Here is a 24,003-nt window from a genome sequence, read left to right on the forward strand (position 1 = left end):
CATATTCTTTGCCGTAGGCTTGGCGAAAATTGGCGAGATATTTGAATTTTCTCTCTTTTGTCCGAACGAGGTTATATTACCATCTAGCCTTGCCCGAGTGTGGTCACGTCCGTTGAATTATTTCAAAAGTTTTGGAAGGTGCTTAGCTGGTTTTGTGTTGTAAGTAAGTTTTAGTTTTTATATAATTATTAATTTATTAATCACGAGAAACTATTTTAAGCTGTCAATTTTAAATTCCATTGATTATAGACTTTATAGACATTTAAAAAGTTTTCAAAAAGTTTTTATTTAAAATTCATAAAATTAATGACAAAAATGTTTTATCATATGAGAACGAGATTAAGTAATTTTGTGTGCAAAAATCACATAGAATTTTATATCAGGAATAATAAAAGCGAAGAGCACTGTTGAAAAATTCATGAACATAAGGCCTGAAACATTTTGACAATGCAATTTGATTAACAGGATTCCTTATTTAAGCGACCACAATTTTATTATTCTTTATGTAAAATTATAATTATTGGATGCAGATTACCTAAAGGCTAAAAACCTTAACCGGAACATAAGAGCAACATAATTCAACCCTTTTTAAACCAAAAAATGTACAATTTACCAGCATATAAGAATAAACGAAACTGAGCTCACCGAGGTTACCAATTGTTTAGAGTTTACTAATAATTTCTTATATACTGACTGTATTATTTCTTTGTAAACTAGCCACTCGAGCGGCTAGTGGCCTGAATGAGTTATTGAGTCCAGTTTGTGTCATTTCATAAAAATATTTAGTATTTCTAATTAGATGTCTCAGGATTTAAATGCATTTTTATTTTAATCAATCAGATTGCGAAGTAGAAAAAAGTATTTTTAAGAACTTTTCTTCCTTTTCGACTTCCTATTTAGTAACTGAAAGATTAAATATCTTACATTTTACGCAATAAGAGCTCGCTGGTGCGCGGAGTTAATAAATATTCTATTTGAGGCAGTGGCAACTCATTACTTTCAAATGGCTGACAATTTATGGATTAAAATATAATCATATATTAACAATTGTGCTAAACATTAACGTTGGGCGGCACTTTGTTTGGGGGTCGTTTTAGATAAGGTCATAGAAGAGTCCTGTGTAGTGTAACAAGTATTTATTAACCGGTGTAAGTTACACACGGACATTACATTTAACTTTAAGAAAATTAGAGTGTAAGAGTCTGATACAACCTAGAAAGTGGGACGCTTGGCTTTTACTGAAGTACTTCTCTGGCTACTCACCAGAGGGCAGCCTTGTTGTCACAGTTAGTTCAACAGTTTATGTTAAAGGATTGGTTACGCAATTAAAATATAATTATATATATATATGTAACCTTTCAATTTTAATCCATAGATTACAATTCATGGATTAAAACTGAAAGTTTGTTAAATAAAAATTCGTAAAATGTTTACAAAATATGAAATAAATATTAAAAAAAAATATATGTCATGATATGAAATGAATAATTTGGAGCTTGGCGCGGGCGTAATAGATGAGTAGCGAAGAATTTGGACTTACAGCGCTATTTTTAGGACATATAGATGAAGTTTCCAAATGAAATAGAAAGTAAAGAGGTTATAGTGAATTAAATTTTGAAATTTGCTTTTATATTTTTTATCTTACACACACACACATATATATATGATATATCTTTATATATATAAAGATAAAACCTTTCAGATTTTTATCTTTATATATCTGAAAGGTTTCAGATTTTAAATTACGTTCAAAGGAGCGTTTTTTTAACATTTTGTCTGTTACCTTTATTTATTGAATATCACGTTCTTCGCACTTAAACCATAAAATTCAGTTCAAGAGCAATATCGCAAAATAGTTTTAAAGTGAGCACGTCTTTAGAATTTCCGATACAGAGTCTCGCGCGCTGGAGATAAAAATGTTTTTTCTGTACAACGCTGCCATGGCTCGCTTTGAAATCCTTGAATTTGTTAATTGAAAATTCGTTAAAGTTTTACAAAATATGAAATCCATAATAAAATTGGGGATTTCAGATGCCCACAATCGCAGTAGGATGACGTCATTCAAAACTCGACGGCTTTTTGGACCGTTGTTTTATCACAATGCGAGAAATAGACATACATTTATGCAGATTTTTCATTATTTAATTTCTTCAAATATAATGCAGGACTCTAACATTTGGTGGCAACAGTTTGAAAAGTGAAACGGACATTTATAGTGAACAAACGCAAAATCGCAAAACGAAAACAATAGTCCTCCAGGGACAAAGCCCCTTTGGACTAAAAAAAAAAAAAAAAAAAAAAAAAAAAAATTAATTGAAATGTTTCTTATTCTAATTATCATCCAAAAGTCTTTGTTAAGGTTTTTTTTACTCTCTCGCTGAGCTCGCAATCTACGACTGCTTCTGCATTCACTGCTGCCAACCCATATTTTTAGTGTTTTTAGCTTTATTATTAAGTATCCTTTTCTTTTCACTTACGCCACATACAGTACAACAAGAAAAATCACAAAATTTTTAAAAGCTGAATAGCAGTATATGTTTAGAAATTTCGAGTGTTTTGGCATACATGTTTGTATTTTTTTCAGTTCATTTTTCAGTTTTCGTCGTAAGATGGCTAACAGAAAAAAATATTTTTTTATTATTAAGGCTTAATGCATTAACATTATTTATTAAATATCACGTTGTTCTCACTTACGCCACATAAAATTCAATTTAAGCATCATCACAAAATCCACTTACGCCACATAAAATTCAATTTAAGCATAATCACAAAATATTTAAAAACAGCGAGCGGCCAGACCGACGAAATAATTATCATAAAAATGGACATAAGAATTTCAACGAGTCCAGCTAGTGTAATTTCAGAAAAATATTGAATATTTCTAATTAGACCTTTCATGATTTCAATACATGTCTATTTAAATCAATCACATTAAAAAGTAGAATTCTTAGGAACTTCTTTTAAACTGCCTAGTTTATTACTCGGTAACCTTCCAGATTAAGTTTGAAAATATCTTAAGCTTTAATGAACGATGACGCGTGGAAGATAAAACTATTTTATTTCCGGCCGTGACAGCACATTGTTTTCATAAAGCCGAGTTTGTTAATTAAAACTGAAAGATAAATATCTTACATTTATTGCAATAACAGCATTCTCACGCGCTGGAGGAAAAATATTTATTTTTGAACACTGCCGCCGCTGTTCGATTTCAAATACTTCAGTTTGTTAATCAAAACTAATTAAAACTTTGCAAAATATTAAATAAATAATAAAACAAATTACTGCTTCTAGGTGCCCATGTTCGGGTAGAGGACAACGTTATTCAGAATTTGATGGGTCTAGTTGCTGTTGTTTTTTCACAGTGCGAGAAAGATGTATACATTCATGCAGAATCTTCATTATTTATTTTTATAAATAATACAGGGTAATAATATTTCTGGCAACAGTTTGAAAACTGATACGTCCGTTTGTCAACGCAAAATTCCATTTTGAGTTTAATAGTGCCTTTTGGGCTGAAAAAAAGGGCCCTGAAAGCATCTACTCCAAAACAGAAGAGCTTTTTTGGCTAATTTTTACTTCCTTGCACGAAGTAAAAAGGAAGTATTGTAATCGCAAAAATTTTCAGGCATCCTATTTCAAGCAAAATACCCATTTTGACAGCTATCGAATGCAATTTAACGATGCTTTTGTATGACATCTGTACGTAAGAACAGAATAAAGGACACATCTCCCCCCCCCAAAAAAAAATTATAAAACTGGTTTAAAATGAATTCTGAAAAGAATTTTTCGTTTCGTCTGTGAGTACAACTACTTCTCACGTAATTCAAAAAAGCCTCAGAACGTTGAAATTTTGCATGTAGGACTGTTATAACATCTAGACGTGCACCTCGTATTTTGGTTGCAATCGGCCGCACCAAAAGCATATAAATATACAGGGGTTGGACAAAAATATGGAAACACCTTTAAAAAAACATGTTTCCTTGCTTAATATGGTGTAGGAAACCCGTTGGCATCCAAAACAGCTTGCAGTCTTCTCGGAATGGATAAATACAGTTCCTTTATGTTTGCCAAGGGAATATTATACCATTCTTCCTGCAAAACGGTGGCAAGTTCAGATAACGATGTTGGCGGTGGATAACGAGAACGCACTTTCCGTTCCAATGTAGACCACAAAGGTTCGATAATATTCAGGTCTGGTGACTGTGGTGGCCAGGGGAGATGGGACAACTCATTCTCCTGCTCAGAAAACCAGTCCTGGACAATGTGAGCTGTGTGAACAGGAGCTTTGTCGTCTTGGAAGACACCATCACCATCGGGGAACAAAGTTTGTACCATGGGATGAACTTGATCGGCCAAAATGTTCACATAAGTCTTGGCAGTCATGTGCCCTGACGCAGTTATCACAGTTATCATGGGGCTAGCAGAGAACCACGATATGGCTGCCCAAACCATAACAGAACCCCCGCCATGTTTCACTCTTGGCAACAAGCAGTCTGTATTATAGGCTTGAGATGGCGTTCTCCAGACGTAAACTCGGCCAGAAGTGGGAAACAATGTGAAAGAAGACTCGTCAGACCATATTACTCGCTTCCACTGCTCTATAGTCCAGGCTTTATGACTTAAACACCACCTTTTCCTGTTACGGGCATTAGCGTCACTGATGAGTGGCTTCTCAATTGCAGCACGGCCAGCAATTCCCTGTTTATGAAGCTCCCTTCTAATTGTTTTGGTACTCACAGGGTTCGGTAACACAACATTCATTTCAGCAGTAACTTTTGCAGCTGTGGTCTTCTTATTTTTCGTCACAATTGCCCTTAATGATCGTCTGTCACGATCACTCAGAACACACTTTCGTCCGCGCTGTGATTTAGCAGATGATGTTTTTCCGCTTTTCAAATATGCGGAATAAATCTTCGATACAGTACCTCTTGAAACACTAAATACCTCGACTACCTTGCTTACGGAAGCACCTACCATACGTGCTCCAACAATTTGCCCACGTTCGAAGTCTGTTAACGCTGACATAATGCAATGACAACCTCACATAACAGTACTCCGACAACAACTGAACTGTTTAGCACATTTACGAAGTTGTATAGGTGGCGTCAGTAGTCAAAAACGCCAGCGCCACCTACATATTTCATTAAAATCAATCTTTCTTTTCAAAGATGCATTTCACAAAGTGTTTCCATATTTTTGTCCATCCACTGTATGTACACATATATATACACTCTGTTACTCGGCTGAGTGAGCTGAGTTTCTTTATTCTTATATATTTGTAATTTGTGCATTTTTTGCTTTAAAAATGATTGACTTATGTTGTTCTTATCTTCCGGCTAAGGTTTTCTATACCTTTAGTAAATCTACATGCAATATTTGTGGAGTTATCAACAATTTAAAAGTTGTTTCAGTGCAACTAAGCCTAATGAATTTTGCGTTGGCGTATATGTTTATTTTTCATTTTAAACTTGGCAAAATAGCGGATTTGTTGCCAATCTAGAGAAACTAAGATTCGCAACAATAAAGATAACGCCTTCTTTTATTATCGCGAATTAAATCATGCTTAATCCATTCTGGAATTTATTCGAGGAAATAAAGTGTTTCAAATTTACTTCGTAATTTTTAATATAGATATTTTGAGTTTTTATGTATTTTTGTCTTGTCGGGAAGTAAGAACTGAATTAATTGAATGAGAAATACTCAATCGTCTGTGAAAAACTGTTTCTTTTTTGTTTTGTTCACTTAATTTCTGTTATACATCGTTCTAGCTTTATTATAGTATTTGAATAGAACATGTGGCAGCGATTAGATAATTCTTTAAATGATACACATTTTGTGCATTCTGAGTTATAATATGGACGAAATGTAACGCTTTTAAGTGAACCTAGCGTCAGTGTCGCTATGCTAAACAAATATAGTGAGTTTTAAAGAGTGCATTTATTCTATTGTGGTTTATGCGCTATCGGCAAAGTAAATTTAATTCAATAAGTTTAAATGAAATGCAAGAAAAAATGTGCATAATTTAATATTCCGTGCAAGGAAGTCATGTGATGTACACATCAGATTTTTAATTTTACATTTACGTGTTGTCTTCAAGTGAATAAGTGGTAGGCTGCGAGTGCTAAGGTTAGGGTTATTGCATCGGTCAAATAATCTTCAGATATGTTATGAACAATTTATAAATGAACTATTGCGCTGAAGACATTATGAACAAATTTTTATTTTTTCCTCACTCAAGTTCTGTGAAGTTATCTATTTATATGTTTATTGTTGCATTTATTAGTTAAATTCTATTCCTTGTTTTAAGGGATTTGTTAATTGTTAAATTTATTGGTCATATTTTTATTGCTGTATTTTTTAGTTAAATTTTGTTGCTATTTTAAACATTATTTGTATGTTTATTATTGTATTTTTTAATTGTATGCTTATTATTGTATTTATTGATTTTATGTTTTTTGTTGTATTTATTAGTAAAATTCTATTGCTGTTTTAAAGTATTAAGCACATTTAAATACTTATTGTTGAATTAATTAGTTAAATTCTATTGCTATTTTAAAGAGGTTATTTTATAGGTTTATTACTGTATTTATTAATTGTATGTTTATTTTTGCATTTTTTTAGATAAACTCCATTTATGTTTTAAGGGATTAAACATATTATTTATATGTTTATTGTAGTGTTTGTATATCTTTATTTTCGTATTTATTAGTTGGCCCACCAGCGGCCGAGCGGTAAAGTCGCTGAACACTGGTAGCTCGGTCCGAGGTTCGAATCCCGCGAACGGGCTGGCTGCATGGGCGTTTTCGTGGTTTTTCCCATGTGTAACGTGTATACGAGCCAGTTTCCCTTAGAAAGTCCTCCACGAAAGGCATCCCTCCCTTTAGGCAGATAGCCCTCGAGGCTTTACCATAATCACACACACACACACGTATTTATTAGTTAAATTCCATTTCTGTTTAAACATATTATTTATATGTTTAATGTTTTATTTATTAGTTACATATTTATTGTTGTATTAATCAGTTAAATTACATCACGATTTTAAAGGATAAATATATTATTTATATCTTTAATTGTTGTATTTATTAGTTATATACTTATTATTGTATTTATTAATTAAATTCCATTGCTCTTTTAAAGGATATTATTTTATCAAAATAGTCGTGGACAAGTGTGATGACAATTAAGTAGCTTCTACTTTTTATGATTTATTCTGTATAAATCTTTCAGCAAATCATTACGTGAAGGAAACATTGAGAGAAGTTATTTTTAAAATCTTTTTAATGTAATTTACTTCTCACACGACGCACAGATTATTTTGTAAGAAGAAATAATTGTTCATATCATATATATAGAATTTTTAGTATTAATTCAAAGTAGTTTTAATGTTTTTTCTTCGCATTTTTAGGAATTATCCGTCTGTCGTAGTAATCACTGAATTTCTTTCACTAGTGACGAAAGATGAAATTCCAGTTACTTCCCTACGTTTATCTAACCCCAGTTTTGTTGTTTGTTGTTGGTGCACAATTTAGTAAGTATCAGGTTTCTATTTACTGTATCATTTTGCTTTTGAGAATTTTTTTCTTGGAGAATGTGTGCAGATATACTACTTAGCATTTAATTAATTGGCATTTAAACGTTAATTACGTACCATGTTATACAAGAACTCACCAGCTACTCCAAGCTTGAAAAGCAGAAAGATCAATATGGTGTAAGCAAATTTTGTACTACTTAAATTTGGGCGTCAGTTTAAGCAGTTGGACTCTCAAATTTTACGGGAACACTATTTCTCCGATTTATGTTAGATGTCCTATGTAAATTATCAAGTACGCAGAAGTGCAAAACATTTTGTTTATCCTTGAAATGGATCTGGAATGTAAATTCGAATATGCTAATAATAAACATAAATAAATAAATAAAAATGGAAAATAAAAATGAAAAAATTCTGAAAGGTTTCAGATTTTAAAGTACGTCCAAAGGGGCACTTATTTTGTCTGTAACCTTCATTTATTAAATATCACGTTCTTCGCACTTAAACCTATAAAATTCAGTTCAAGAGCAATATCGCAAAATAGTTTTAAATTGAGCCTATCTTAAGAATTTCGAATATGCAGTCTCGTGATGCTGGAGATAAAAAAAGTTTTTCTGTACAATGCTGCCATTGCTCGCTTTGAAATCTTTGAGCTTGTTAATCAAAAATTCGTTAAAATTTTACAAAATATGAAATCCGTAATAAAACAAATTCCAAATTTGGGTTTCCACATGCCCATATTCGCAAAGTTACGTCATTTAAAATTCGATAGCTCTCTGTTGAACCGTAGTTTTATCAAAATGCGAGAAATAGTATATACATTGGCTCCCAAAAGTGTTCGTACACTTATGATTTTCATTGAAATAGGGCTCTATCCATTAATTGAAAGTAAACTTTCTGAATGAGATTTTAATAATAAGATCTATAATCTATTTGTAACAAATTTACATGAAATATTTTTAAAATATAGCGAAACTTTATTTTTAAGAAATTAATAATCAAAAAATGACAAAATTTTATCTCACACAAGTCTTCGTACACTTAAAAAAATCTTGACATATTAGTAAATACTTTCATTTTTCGTTAAATTAATATTTAGTAGGATATTCTTTAGCATCCACAACAGCTTTTAAAAGTTTGGAATTTTACTAGTTTTTTTTTTTTTTTTTTTTTTTGTAATTTCTGTATCAATGTTCATCCATTCTTCCATCATGACTGTTTTGAGTTCGCTTTTCGTTTTGATGTCGTGTTTTCGTTTTCTAACCTCCAATTCTTTCCAAATGTGTTCTATGGGATTTAAATCTGGCGACTGAGGTGGTATTTTCAAAACCTGTGAACAATTATAGAGACACCACAGGCGAACGTTGAGAGCCGTATGCTTAGGATCGTTATCATGCTTAAAGTTGTTTCTAATACCTAAATTTTGGCTGATAACTTTAAGTTGCCTCTTAAAATACTTAAATGAAGAGAATAATTCATTATTCCATCAATAAATACCAAATTACCTAGTCCTGATGCTACCATGCACCCCCACACAAAAACACCTCTACCGCCATGCTTAGCTGTTCCAACCAGGTTGTTAGGATGAAGTTCCTCATTTTTTCTTCTCCATACAGTTATTCGATCATCAAAGCCAAAAATATTAAATTTGCTTTCGTCAGCAAATAGGACATTATTCCAGTACGTTTCGGGTGTATTTATCATTGATTTTGCGAATGAAAGCCTAAGCTTTCTGTTTTTCTCACTAACAAAAAATGTTTTACGGGCAGAACGCCCATGTAATTCAGCTTCTCTGAGAACTCGTCGAACAGTTTCGGGTGAAATTGAAGTAGAAAACTTTGCATTAAATTCTGCAGAAACTTTTACAGCACTCAAACGTGGGTTTTTCACAAATTTTCTAATAATAAATCTCTCATCACGTTTAGTTAACTTTCTCGGTCGACCTTTTTCTTACCTTGTTTTTTAATCCGATTTTCTTCTTTAAAGCGTTTTATCGCATACTGCACTGAACAATGGAATAAATTAACTAATTTAGCGATATTTCGAATCGATTTATCGCTACTATGGTGAAAAATTATCAATTTTCGAATGCTGTTTGTAATTTCTTTACGACTGCGACCCATTTTCAATAATAAATACAATATTATGAGGTAAACAATAAAAAATTAAAGCAAACGATTTTTTAAATGCCACCACAATGCAAAAATTTAAAAAAAGAGAGAAACGATAATTCTAATTTTGCTTTTATCTAAAAGTATTTCAGTGTACGAAGACTTTTGTGAGATAAAATGTTTGTCATTTTTTGATTATTAATTTCTTAATAATAAAGTTTCGCTTGTCATTTTTTATAATTAATTTCTTAAAAGTAAAGTTTCGCTATATTTAAAAATATTTCATGTAATTTTGTTACGAGTAGATTATAGATCTTATTATTAAAATCTTATTCAGAAAATTTACTTTTAATTAATGGATAGAACCCTATTTGAATGAAAATCCTATATGTACGAACACTTTTGGGAGCCACTTTATACATATATGCAGATTTTTCATTATTTAATTTCTTCAAATATAATGCAGGACTCTAATATTGGGTGGCAGCAGTTTGAAAAGTGAAACGGACATTTATAGTGAACCAACGCAAAATCGCCAAACGGAAACAATACTCCTTCAGCGACAAAGCCCCTTTGGACTAATAAAGGAAACTTAGTATTGTTCCATCGACCGTGAAAATTGTCTCCGATCGAGCCACCAAAATTGCTGAGATCTTGCCGGAGTTGCGCCAATTTTTCCTGCCGATTTCGGAAGGAACTGACACCTTTTATGTCGGAAACAAATGAGTATTTGAGCTACTTCGTTTTTGCGCCCCCTAAAAAGGCTTTCTCCAAATTTCTACTATTCGGAGTGGCTAACAGTGCCTAACAATGTGATGTTAGGCACTCGGATTTTACCAAAAACTCTGTTTAGTACCCTGTGAATACACATTTCCGGCAGTTTTGTCGGTTATATTCAGATGACCATACCGCAACGCTTAATATAACATTATTTTTAGTAAGCATTTTAATCACGAAAAATTTCGATTATCATACCTCAATCGAAACATCAATTTTGATATTTCCCAAATCCCTTTTGACTAATATTTTGCGTGACATCTGTACGTACGGGCAGAATAAAAGACTCTTTATACCGAAACCGATTGTAAAATGCATTCAAAATGGATTTTTTTCGTGACGTCTGTAGTACAAGTCTATATAATCTCGCATAAGAGAACTTAAGGACTTCGCTTTCAAGAGTACTGTATAATAAATGAAAGGTATAAAATTCAAAGTTCGTATGAATTTTGCAACCAAAGTGCAAATAAGAAATCTTCAGTCTGTGAATCTCGTTGTTAATGATTAAATATTTGTTATGCATGTATATTTATAAAAGTGGGTATCTTTCACCGTATTTCCTTCCGTATCCCCCCCCCGCCATTTTAACGATAGTTTCGGAAAATAAAAAAAAATATATATATTCGCATAATTTCCCCCATCCTATACTGTGGCCAATTATATCCCTTAGATTATTTGTGTTTTTATTCAGGGGATTCAATTTGTAGTTGCATTTTTGTATTACCATTTCACCCATTTCATTTTCCGTTGCATTTATTATTTGAAACGTATTTTGTGCAGATTCTCATGTGATTTTACTTTATATGATATAAGAAAAAAAAAAAAAAAAAAACGTCCGATGTCCCTCTTGGAAACTCTGTCATAAACTTATTCATTGGGGGTGCCCCTGAGACTTTACAAAGTAACTGAGCTAGAGCGCGACGTGTCCGGCTGAATTACCGTCATTAACGGCTCAGTATTTTTCAGATATTGTAATGTTAATATTATAAGGTATTTCTCCTGCCTTCTTGGCATGCCTTCGTGGTGTGGTGGTCTGCACGCTGGGCACGCATTCCAGAGGTCCACAGTTCCATTCCCGGCGAAGGCATTGTTTGCATATTTTACAATCCCTCTTGCTTCCAAAAAATACTAATGTCTCTACAATATTACTACGCATTCATGTTGGTACGTAGGTTTCTTTCAAAGAAATAATATTGTGACAGCTACCAGTATTTTATCCGTGATTACTTTTCATTTTTTATGTTCTTAATGCAAACACATTCTTCGGAAATTAAATTATTCCCATAATTTTCCTCTCTCAATTTTTGGACGATGAAATTAGTTTAAAAAATCTGATGAGTACACCACATGACTTCCTTGTACGGAATATTAAATTATACGCATTTTTTCTTGCATTTCATTTAAACTTATTGGATTGAATTAAATCTACTTCGTCGATAGCGCATACACCACAATAGAATAAATTCACTCTTTTAAAATTCACTATATTTGTTTACCATAGCGACACTCTGGCACTAGGTTCACTTAACAATGTTATATTTCGTTGATATTATAACTCAGAATGCATAAAATTTATATCATGTGAAAAATTATCTAATCGTTGCCATATATTCTATTCAAATACTATAATAAATCTAGAACGATGTATAAATGAAATTAAGCAAACAAAACAAAAAAGATACAATTTTTCACACACAATTCAGTATTTCTCATTCAGTAATTTCAGTTCTCACTTCGCGACAAGGCATAAAAACATAAAAACTCAAAATATCTATATTGAAAATTACAAAGTAAATTTTAAACACTTATTTCCTCGAAAAAATTCCAAAAAGGATTAAGCATGATTTAATTCGCAATAATAAATGAAGGCGTTATCTTTGTTATAGCGAAGCTTAGTCTCTCTAGATTGGCAACAAATTTACTATTCTGTTTCAAATGTAAACAAATATGTCCGTCATGTTATTCAAAAATTAGGCTTACTTAAACAGCTTTTAAATAGTTGATAATTCTACAAATATTGCGGGCAGATTTCCTGAAGGCATAAAAAAACCTTAACCGGATGATAAGAACAATATACTTCAATCATTTTTGAAGCAAAAAGTGCGCAATTTACAAACATATAAGAGTAAAAAAATGGAGATCACTGAGCCGGGTAACAGAGTGGATATATATATGTAAATATATTTATATACGTTTGGTGCGGCCGATTGCAACCAGAATACGAGGTGCACATCTACATGTTATAGCGGTCCTATATATAAAATTTCAAAGTTCTGAGGCTACTCGTTTTTGACTTATGCTAGATACACATACACACATACGTTCGTACAGACACCACGAAAAATTCGCTTCAGAATTCATTTTAAAGCAGCTGTATAATTTTTTTGGAGTAAAAGAGTATTTTATTCTTTCCTTGTGTACAGATGTCACGCAAAAACATCGTTAAATTGCATTCGATAGCGGTCAAAATGGATATTTTCGTTGAAATATGCTGCCTGAAACTTTTCGCTGTTACAATCCTTCCTCTTTACTTCGTACAAGGAAGTAAAATGGGGAAAAATATGCAAGGAAATACGGTTTTTAAAGAGAAGTATATAATGTTGTTTATATACTGTTAATCCAAGATCTTGTTATCGCAAATGACTTATAATTTTTTTTTGTTGTTTTTTTCTTCCGAACTAGATGAATGCTCAATAAATGATGAAAATTGTACTTTTTATGGACGCGACGTAGAGTTATACATGGATCTCCTGTGGAGACTTGAGAGCAGCATTAATACTACGTTGAACTTGCCAGACTCTAGGTGGGATACGCTGAAATTCTACAATGGCAGTTTATCGCAATCTTTTTCTGAAAGTGATGATGATTGTGTTTGCCTGTTGTATGAGCTAAAGGATAAAATCTACGTCACTTATAATCTGGCATCTGCAATAGATTTATCATACAGCTGGGAGATTGCCTCCGATAACCTGAAACTGCAAGGAAGTATAACGATTTCTACTGAATTCCTAGACATGAAAATGTACTTACTTGATTATAGGTAAGTTTTTTTCCTGTTACGTTTTACATAAACAATACAGAATGCTGAAATGATTTTAACCTTTTAAAAATCATCGACGAGTTTAGCTGGCATTGCAGTTACGTAACCGCTGTGGGCGCAAACGAAAATACTCGCGTTTTACGACTCACAGATATCGTGCGTATTTGGGAAGAAAGAATATTGTTGTGTGCGTACGGGTTCGTAATGAATTGTAAGTGATAAAAAGTGAATAAAATTTAAAGCGGATTCGCTACAGTAAACAACAACAGTTATCCAAACAACAGCTGAATTCAGATATTTTATTCCGGCTTTTATAAGCTTTTTAAGTTTTCTGGAAAGCAAGCGAGTACAATTACGAGATATCTATTTGTTAAATGCGCGTGCTCCTGTATTTTATTTTCTCCGGAGCAGCTTTCTCTTTAAATAAGTCTCGTGCTGCATTGCATAGGAATATAAAACAGTTTTAATTACATAAAATATAAAAATAGCTAAATAAATACAAAAATTGTAACAATATCTTAATCTCGCAACCGCTGAAGTGGTAAAATTCAAAATATTATTTTTGATATGTTCGCGCACCATAATATCGGAGAACAGCACAATCTCTTCAATCCTGACAGACCACCCTAACGATAGCCTGAGAACAATTTAAACTTCAACGTCCATTACAATATCATAAACATAAAAGAGCGCAAATTCCACGTTTCCATCAGGATTCGATACGATAAAATAAGTAATTCAATTAAACAAAACCTAAAACTGAATTCAGTGAAAAAAATCAACGTTGTTCAAATTTAAAATGTGCAAATCTACATGTATATAAACATATGCTCTACTCTAATGACTGCGTCATGAGGACAAGAGGCCTACAACTATTATGCTTAACCCTTTCCGGCACGCTATCTTTTAAAGTCGGAGTTTTAATAAAAAAAAAAATTTTAAAAAAAGGTAGGCAGTCTAATTAGGACTAGAGGACTACACAAATAAAATTTTGTGAATATAGCACTTATCGTTTTAATTCTGTGGGTATGCCCAAAGTGGCACACTGATTGAATAGAGCTTCGAAAAGAGTGCTGAAACGAGCATTGTTGTCAATGAACTGACCGATGAGATGCGAAGAAACAAAAAATGCAGACTTTCAGTTGTGCTAGATTATCGGTTTCGCCGTTTGATTTTAGGCAAGATTTCAAAGTAAAAATTTAAAACTAATATAGAATAAGGAGATTAGCATACAGCCAAAAAAATAACATAGAAATTTCGGTACTTTTCCGTTTTGCCGGCGCAAACGATAAAGTCGCCAATAATGGTTTCACTGATGCCAGACGGAATGAATATCTTCGCTGGTAACCTTTTACGCTTCAGTTTCAAAACAAGTTGAAGCCATTTCTTATCAGATTGTTTCTTTCAATACTGGCATACAATAATATAGAATTTTTACACGATATTTAAATTTTATCCCCTAAGACAATTCACGGTAATTAAGTCAATTAGAACGCAATTACACCGCTCATCCGAAGGCGAAATCAAGTGTTAAATTCATCAATTCTAATGAGAATGAACTAGCGAAGTAAAGCACTGCGGTTTTACATAATTTCTGATTAAGCTATTCGTACGAATTGAAATAATTCTTGCATTTAAACTTGTATTCCAAATTAAGATTTAACTTGAAATTAATGTAGATAATTACTGAGAGAATTAGATTTTAGTAGCGTAGTTTACGTGAGATGAGATCACTTGGGGTCACGTGATACGAACCGGCGAATCAGGATTTTGAACCATGAAATCATAGTAAATTCTTAAATTAATGTCTTTTTACAAATTTATTGTCTTTATTTATTGGCTTTTTACAAAATTTTAAACCATATTAAAATGTTTATGCCTTCAAAATAAAAAAAAAAAAATTCTTAGAATTAACATTTTTTATGTGTATACTGTATGTTGTCGCCAACAAAGTCTGCTTGGCGAGATTTGCGCCGGCGAAACGGAAAAGTACCGAAATTTCTTTTCAAACAATTCCTTTTATACTTTAAAAAAATCTGGAAGATTTCTTTGAAAAATGAGGGTCTTAAAAAACTAAACATGGCTAAAATATATGGACTGGTTTGTGTTGTTATGCCATCTACTATAAATAAAGAAGGTTCAGAGTAACCTATAGTAACTATAAATCCTTTTTCATTCAATTTTTCTGTGCGTACAGAAGGAAAGTTTTAGATGTGTCCAGACTGGACACACTGTGCCGCAAAGGGTTAACTTGTTGTTGAGTGTTCTGCGAAGGGCGAAAAAGTACTATCGGTGCAACACAGCCAAAGTCCCGAGATGATATTACCCACACCACCCATGTCCATTCGCGGTTCTTGAAAGAAATATTTTGGAATCGTTTGTTGCTAAAACTGAACAGTATATCATAAGCTTAAAAATTGCACTGCATTACTTATAGGATTATTTACATCAATTTCATTGAATCATATATTGTACCAGATATTATAGGAACTTTACGGAATATATGCAAGTATCAAAATAGGAATTCATAGAAATATTTGCATACAATTTACAATATAATGGTGAAGAAAATATGCACAATGCAGGTCAAACGTTATGTGAGACTGAGTACTGGTGGACGAGACTAGTAGAAAAGCGTCACGAGTGATATGACCCATTGTTTCTATACCCCATTGCCTTTGCGAGTTGTTGTCATCTGAGTTTTCTCTTCAATGTTGACTCCGGATTGGAAATGTGTCCCGTAACCGGGAACATGTATATTGTGCCAATATGTCCACCTTCCCGTTTTCCTTGTGCCCTACGTGGACTTTGGATCCATTCCAGGGTGATTAGACCATAGCTGCTACAGAGAAGTTTCCTAATAAGCATATACCAATCTACTATTACAGGCGCCACTACTTATGGCTTCAGTAATAGATATGCTGCATCTGTGTATAACTGTTTTAAAGTGCTTACCGAGAGCTCACTTTACTGCTTTGAAAATTTCAAATAATTCTACCTGAAAGGCAGAATTAGTATTTCTTTTAATCTACGTGACCATTGAAAAATATAGTAACCATCGTGCAGAAGGTATTGGCTGTACCGTCCTTAGTTTTTGAGCCATCGGCATATATTTCAAGTTCCGCTGTCCCTTCTGCTATGTCACTCATAAGTGCCTCATAGTTATATTATGCAGGATAGGTTTTTGCCAATTGTACTGTCTTTTCATATTACGTATTCAGGTAGATGGCATCATGTGTGATGATGTCTACTCTTAATCGTTTGATTTTTACCGTTATGCCCCGTTCTTTCGCTACCAGACATAGCTGTTTGAGGTCTACAAAACTGATTATTGCATTTGTCGCAGTGCTGTGTGCTCTGCTGATTAAGCGAACTGTCCGGCTTTGCAGACTGAGACGTTTTCTAACTTATATTCAGCGGATGCTCCTTGACAGAGTGTTGGCACTGGTACTGTATGATACCACATTTTTAGAAGTGCTGAGGAAATGCGCCAGATTTTTCTGCACAGTGAGCAAACAGTTAAACACACAATGGCGGAAGAATTGCTCACTGTGCGGTGGCCTGTGACCTGTCATCTGGAGCAGACTTCTTTTGCCACCAGGCATAGCTGTTTGAGGTCTACAAAACTGATTATTGCATTTGTCGCAGTGCTGTGTGCTCTGCTGATTAAGCGAACTGTCCGGCTTTGCAGACTGAGCAGTTTTCTAACTTATTTTCAGCGGATGCTCCTTGACCGAGTGTTGGCACTGTTACCGTATGGTATCACATTTTTAGAAGTGCTGAGGAAATGCGTCAGATTTTTCTGCACAGTGAGCAAACAGTTCATGGTCGTCACAATGGCGGCAGAATTGTTCACTGTGCGGTGGCCTGTGACCTGTCATCTGGAGCAGACTTCTGTACTGTCGATATGCTTTATCTTTCAAGTGTTCTCTATGCGGAATCCATTTGAATTTATTTATAATAATGCTAAGGTATTTTAACGTTTTGTTTATCTTGACTGAGTGCTCTTCAATTTTGAAAACTGGGGTCCTAATTAGGGTTTCGGATTTCCAGTTACTGTGGCAAGCTTTGTTTTCGTGTTAAAGAGTAAGCTTATGCTGTGAGCATCAGTTCACGAAACAGTCTAACGTTTGATTTGCCCTGGTCTCTAATCTTCTTCTGTTACTTACTATTATGAAGAGTCCCTACTATTATCAAGCCCCTACTATTATCAAGAGTCATTTACATATGCTTGTGCATGTGTATTCCGACTGAGATTTGTTCAGTAGATTAAATGCTCTATCCACTACGAAGTTTCACAAGGTCGAACCAAGGCATGATCCATGTAGGACCTTAGTTTGTGTCTCTTGTGAAGATGCCTCTATCTGTAGTGACTCTTAATGTTCTGTGTGACAAATAGCTGCTGATTGCTAGAATGACATCATTTCTAAATCCCAGGCGGTCCAGTGAGTCGAGCATATCTGGTCACCAAGGGGCGTCAAAAGGCTCTTTGATATCAAACGGGATTATCACTGTTTACTTGCCTGTTGGCAAGACTGCTGTCTGTGATTATTTTGAGGTTGTACAGCACATGATCCACTGAAAGTCCTTCTTTGAACCAAACTGAAGATAGTTTTGCTGAGAACAGTCATCCTACGTTACGTCTCTCAAGAAGCTTACCTAAGGACACTAAGAGACAGATCGGCCTGTAGGAGGAGCGAGTGTCGTTAAGTGGTCTTGTCACTTAACATATCATACAGCAGTTAGTAATAGGACTCATCATCGTCCTTTAAGGAGGTTGTAAAATATTCCATTTTACAGCAAATATTGAGGCAGCAGACCATAAGTTTAGGAACTGCTCGAAGCATTTCTGTTATGATTATGTTGTCCAGTCCATCTGGTCCTGGAGCCTTATTTTGATTTAGCTTTTTTTTTTATTAGAATGGTCAATTCCGAATAAGAAAAAGATTTGCTTTTGAAGTACATTGGCTAGATGTAATGTTTCTAATTTACTAACTGCTGTATGACAAGGCAAATCTATACAGATGATGTGTCTTGAGAACAGATTCTAATGATATATTTCGCACTACCTTGACACTAGACTGCACACACTAGACTTGCAAGCGAGTATGTGCTTGCATTAAAAGCAGTGCTTTTGTAGATTGCGTTATTTACCAATTTGAAAGCTATACCAAATTTCGCTGTTGTATTAGTGTAGAAGGTCTGCCAGGCCCGTTTCTTGGCATCTAGTATTGCCAACTTATGCTTTGTCATGTTTCGTTTGAGAAGTATGCAGCAGAGCTCTCGTATTCTTTATCACGATTGGCCTGGCAGCGACGCCTGCATGCATTAAGCCTTTTCTTGAGCATGTGAAGATCCTCTGTCCAAGAGGTGGGTTAATTTTTAATTGAAACTTTTTTCAATTTGTAAGCTGCATAGCAGCTTGCTGTTATGTTATGTTAGATAAGAGCCTGTAGCTTCATCAGTAGTAGAGGTTTGAGTAGGAGTGGAAGAGACTGTTGGTGAAGCTTGGAATAATCTATTTAGTCTTAAATCTGATTTTAAAATATTTAATTGTGCTATGAAAGATTGTGAAAGAAATGTATTTGTAGTAGCTTAATGAATTCGTATCGAGAACTTCCCTGCTGCTAGGACTGCTGAATGGTTTTTCAATTGTTTCATTTCATCTTCTGAATTAATTTTTAGTATTTAGTTTACAATAGTTTATACTATTCATTTCCCAGGAGATAAATCAAAATAAAATAAAATATAAAGTAAATTAAAAATTTCTCTCTCTCTCTCTCTCTCTATATATATATATAGATATATATCTAGTATATATATATGTGATGTACCAGCTTTTGTCAGGAATAAATAGATTGTTGAAGAATCATAAATGTAGTCGTCGCTTAAATTATCAGACGATAAGTTTAAAAAACAGGATCCATTTATTATTGGTCAGGAGAAATATCAGTTACAAAATCAGATATCCGGAGTAAATAAAAAGAATTACTAATAACTTTTTGTATGAAGTTTACTGCATCGTGACATTTAAGAAAACGCTTCCGATATTCTTTTGCGAGTCTTTTTATAGCCTCTGGAAAGGCGGAGCTTCCAAGAAATGACGTCAGCCTCGTCAGCCATTCCAGTTTGCTTTAAATATTTCCAGACGATTCTAAAACTGTACGTGTAGAAAAGGCGGGAAAAACAACTTGACTACGGGGCTGTGGATTTAATTCCACGTACTTTCAAATAAGAGACCGTCGCCATTAAAAAATGAAAAAGAACATGCAGTTAGAATTTTACGTGTATTCTTGACTATGGAATTTTATTATTACATATATATATATATAGAGAGAGAGGGAGCGAGAATATTTTGAACTATAACCTATAAAATGTTTACCATCATCTTAGAGTAGATGTATTTCTAAGCATACCTGCAAAAAATTAGAGCTTTCTATTCAAAATTTCCGAAGATACACGTGAATTTATATATTACCGCCTTTTGAAATTTGGCATATTTGTTGAAAGCGATAATAACATCTAATGTGGTTTACGCATTTTGTTAAAATTATTTGAAAGTAGGAACGAAGTGACATTTTCCCCCCTCATGCACAATGTAAAAAGGGAAAAGAAAATAGGTTACCATAAATTAAGAAGTTCGCTAAGTGTTATTATTCTTGGCGCAAACTGCAAAAAATATACGCCAAGATAAATTTTTATATTTCTCCGTTAATTTCGCACGAAATTTTACAAAATTTAATATTTAGGCATAATTTGAGTCGTAGAATCGAAACATAGGAAAAAAATGGCATGTTATTTCAGAAAAGTGCGATTTTGTGTTAAAATACCTATATCAGAACAAAACTATATATAAATTTAGTATATATATCCTAAGTCGTGCTTTCGAGATATGAAAAACGCAATTTGAATTTCGTCAGTTGGCCCAGTAAAAACGAGAAAATATAGAACTGTCTTTTTTTTTTTTTTTTTTTCCTTCTCCCGTAGTGTACATAAGAATTTATCTCTCGAAGAACTCAAAAACTTTGTATTTCAGACTGCCTTTGCCTTAGTATCAATCAATCAATCAATCAATCAATGGAAGTATTGCCGGGATATTGCTGGTTTTACCCAATGCATCCGGCTCATTGACAAATAAAGCCATAATGACCATGTGTGTGATATACACACCTGTACATCAACTTAACAGATTCACGAAATAATAAATACAGAACGCTGAAGAAGAGAGTTGGCAACTCGATGCCAATGTCCGAATAATAACATTATCCACGGTCACATTAACCGGCGGCGTCTTTGTGTAGGTTTTCAGTTATGAAGAAAGATGTTTATCTGTTACCATCGTATTAAGAGATAATTATCGTATCTCAAGTTATTAAAAAAATCTCAAATTTATATATCTCAAATTATCAAATTAAGAGTCTATTATCGTATCTCAAATTATAATCTTAATCGTTTTTTCTTTTAGGGATGGAGGATACAAAATAGAGAACGTTGTTATTGAGCAGCAAAATGTTTATAGCTACTACAGTGACGGCGCGTTTTCCGATTTGTTGGAAAATTTGCCAGAAGAAGTTTATAATGCGATTATGAAAGGTCCTTTGAAGAGACTTATGGAGAAGACACTATTAAAGGCTTTCTCGGAACGACTGAAGGATCTGTACCGGGGAAGAAATCGAACGTCGAATAATTTAATTTAAATCACAGAGTTGCATTTCGTACTGATTATTTTTTAATGTATGTTTTTTCTCTAATAAAAACATTAGCTGAAATTAATCTCTACCTCTTTCGTTAACACATGCCGATTCTTTTATGTCAATAAAATTTCTCATGGGACAAATATTTAAGCTTTCTGAAAAAATTACTGAATTTTTTTAGAACACATACAATATGAATTAAAATTGATAGTTTGGATTACGCGCGTCCTAGCACATAGCACATGCAGTTTTTAATAGGTACCCAATTACGTTTTACAGCTTTTTTAACTTCTTTGTACGAAAGTGCTGTAATGCGAAAAATTTCAGTACTTAGATTTTAACAGAAATTTCCATTCTGAGCGTTCTCAAATCCATTTTTACAATTTTTTGCATGACATCTGCACGTATGAGCAGAATAAAGGAGTATTTTTTTCTAAAATGGAATTAAAATGGAGTGTTTCGTTACGTCTGTAGGTATGTATCTCACAGAAATAAAAAATGATGAGCAGTAGAACGTTGAAATTTTGCATACTAGATTGCTATAACATCTAATTATGCATGTGCCGAAATGCTGATCCACAATGAATAAGAAATTTGACACTCGAGGCAGATTTAAATCCATTTTTATTTAAACTCACATTTATAGCCACAATTCTTTTAGCACTAACCATGCCTATTTTCAGAACATTGACATTTCTAAATACTATTGGCGATGGGTAGTGGACACAGCGAAATAAAATGGCGTCCAAGCAGCAACAGAAATACAAGCCAATTTATCCAATATAGTAGTTAACCAAAAGAGGAAGGTTTTTGTTTACAAAGGTTTCAGTTCTCAAGGGTTTAGGTTCCAAAATAACTAAGTCACTAGCGTTACGAAAACTTTGCGCCCCAGATTAATCTAGGAATGACGCAATGAAGAAATGCTATTATTATTTTTAGAATAAAGGGGAAGTAGCCAAATTAAAAATAAATTAAGAGGCTATTATTAAATTAAAAGAATTAAACTGTATTAAATTTACAAGTAATTAAATTGTATTAAATTTACCTACTTTTTATCGTATACACACACACATATAGAAAGCAATTTATGTTACCGTCCTAAAAGCAAACATTTAAAAACAAAACATTTTTTAACTTTGTAATTGTTCACGCATTATTTGAAAAGTAACATTTACATTATTCTTGAAACAAATACCTTTTTGCTAAGTATTTTATACGAACAAATGACAGATGTTTAATAAATATGTTTCCTTTAAGCAATACGGCAGCGATATAAAAATGATCGCCTAAGACATGTTTCTAAAATGAATAATTTGCTGTTTGCTTTAGTACGGCAGAGTACAAAAGGGTTATGTGCCTGAGTGAAGGGGAGCCTGGCTCGTACCGTTATCACTGGGCTCAAACGCAGGCTAAACTACCTGTATTCAGCTAACCACTCACCTACTGCTAGGGCAATGGATGTCTAAAAGTAGGTATTTGTTCTAAATACAACGTGAATAGCATGCACTTTTATGGCACATGCACAAAACATTTCCAAAAGTACCAGTGCTGTACGTTGAAATGTACGTCCTAAGAGCACGGTTGTAAGATGCCCAACTTTACCCCTTCGAGTAGAATCTCCTTTGGAGCACATACTGTAAACGTTTCGAAAAGCATCGATGTTGTACGTTGAAACGTACATGCGAAGAATAAGGTTGTAACACGCGTGACTTTAGTACATCTTATAGAACGTACTTTATAAACCGAGCTGAGAACGTTTTGAAAAGTACTAATGCTCTATGTTTAGGTGTACGTATGTTATTATCTGTTAACAGGGCCGCTAAAATAAGTTACACGTCGAAATGTGATACGACGGAAAAATCAGGATAAATTAATAACATTATATGCGTTATAAGCCTTCTAAAAGTGATACACCGCAAAAGTGAGAATAAGCAGTACACTATCGTCTGATATATTTGTAATGCCCAAAATATATTCGACAATATATTTTGGGCATTACAAGCGTCCATGCATTAAAAGCCTTATAAAAATAATTCTAAGCCATATATGTTTTATAAGCGTTATTAAGCATCATGATAGAATTTAAATATTTGCAGATATTCACGACAATATTGATTCCGTTTATTCTCGGTAGAGAATCACATATTCAGATATTTAACTGCGTCATATGGTACGGAAGTATACCGGGTAAAGACCCGAAATTAATAACTAGTTACAGGCCGATTAGTCTGCTTCCTGCTTTAGGAAAGGTTTTTGAAAAAGTTCTAAAAATCAGACTTACCAATCACCTTGAGAGACTTGACCTCATCGACAGTTCGCAATTATTTCGAAGCGGTCATTCCACTACGCATCAAATTTTAAATCTGGTTGAATATATTGCAGGCAACTTTCAAAAAAAGAAGGCAGTCGCTGCGTGCTTCCTCGATTTCGAAAAGGCATTCGATCGAGTGTAGCACTCAAGGACTTACCCATAAGCTCAGCAATTTCCTGCTCCCGGTCAGCTTTATTCAACTTATGATCTCATATCTTTACCGTAAAACATTCCAAGTAAGTGTGGAAATGCAATTTCTATGAAAAAGATAATTTACAGTGGTGTCCCGCAAGGAGCAGTCCTCGCTTCCTGTCTTTTCAATATATTTATAAATGACCTCCCAAATCCCTTGGATTCCGAGATTCTAAAATACGCTGACGACACTGTCGTACTTACGGATTCTGTCAGCCCGCCTCTTGCAATGGAAAAACTGTAATTCAAAGTAAATATCGTTACGAAATGCTGCGAAGATTGGAAAATCAATTTAAATTCTAGTAAATGCTGTGTTGTGCTTTACAGACGCTACAGGCAGAATGTAA

General features: G+C 33.7%; 1 protein-coding gene and 1 long non-coding RNA gene across 15 annotated transcripts in view; one reads left to right on the forward strand and one right to left on the reverse strand.

Annotated features, from left to right (window-relative positions):
* LOC118181616 (uncharacterized) overlaps nucleotides 1-24,003 on the reverse strand; it is a 976,960-nt gene that overhangs the window by 355,635 nt on the left and 597,322 nt on the right. Inside the window, exon 1 of one of the 11 annotated variants that reach the window (XR_015039884.1) lies at nucleotides 23,435-23,597. The exons of the other annotated variants lie outside the window; for them this stretch is intronic. This is a non-coding gene — a long non-coding RNA (uncharacterized LOC118181616). Of the gene's footprint in view, nucleotides 1-23,434; nucleotides 23,598-24,003 lie in introns of those variants that run through there. 11 annotated transcript variants of the gene reach the window in all.
* Nucleotides 4-21,228, forward strand: LOC118194436 (uncharacterized). 4 transcript variants are annotated; one of them, XM_035365595.2, is made up of 4 exons: nucleotides 4-159; nucleotides 7,409-7,531; nucleotides 13,102-13,459; nucleotides 20,925-21,228. In XM_035365595.2, exons 2-4 carry the CDS (start codon nucleotides 7,462-7,464, stop codon nucleotides 21,154-21,156), a joined length of 660 nt encoding a protein of 219 aa, XP_035221486.1. In that variant the 5' UTR covers nucleotides 4-159; nucleotides 7,409-7,461; the 3' UTR covers nucleotides 21,157-21,228. The 4 variants fall into 4 exon arrangements, with proteins under 4 accessions (XP_035221486.1, XP_035221487.1, XP_035221488.1 ...); XM_035365596.2 differs by having other exon boundaries at nucleotides 18-163; XM_035365597.2 differs by having other exon boundaries at nucleotides 79-159; nucleotides 7,453-7,531.

The sequence above is a fragment of the Stegodyphus dumicola genome, chromosome 2 (genome assembly GCF_044657685.1).
Source record: "Stegodyphus dumicola isolate Sdum_Otavi_A_Nest chromosome 2, ASM4465768v1".
NCBI classification, from domain to species: domain Eukaryota; kingdom Metazoa; phylum Arthropoda; class Arachnida; order Araneae; family Eresidae; genus Stegodyphus; species Stegodyphus dumicola.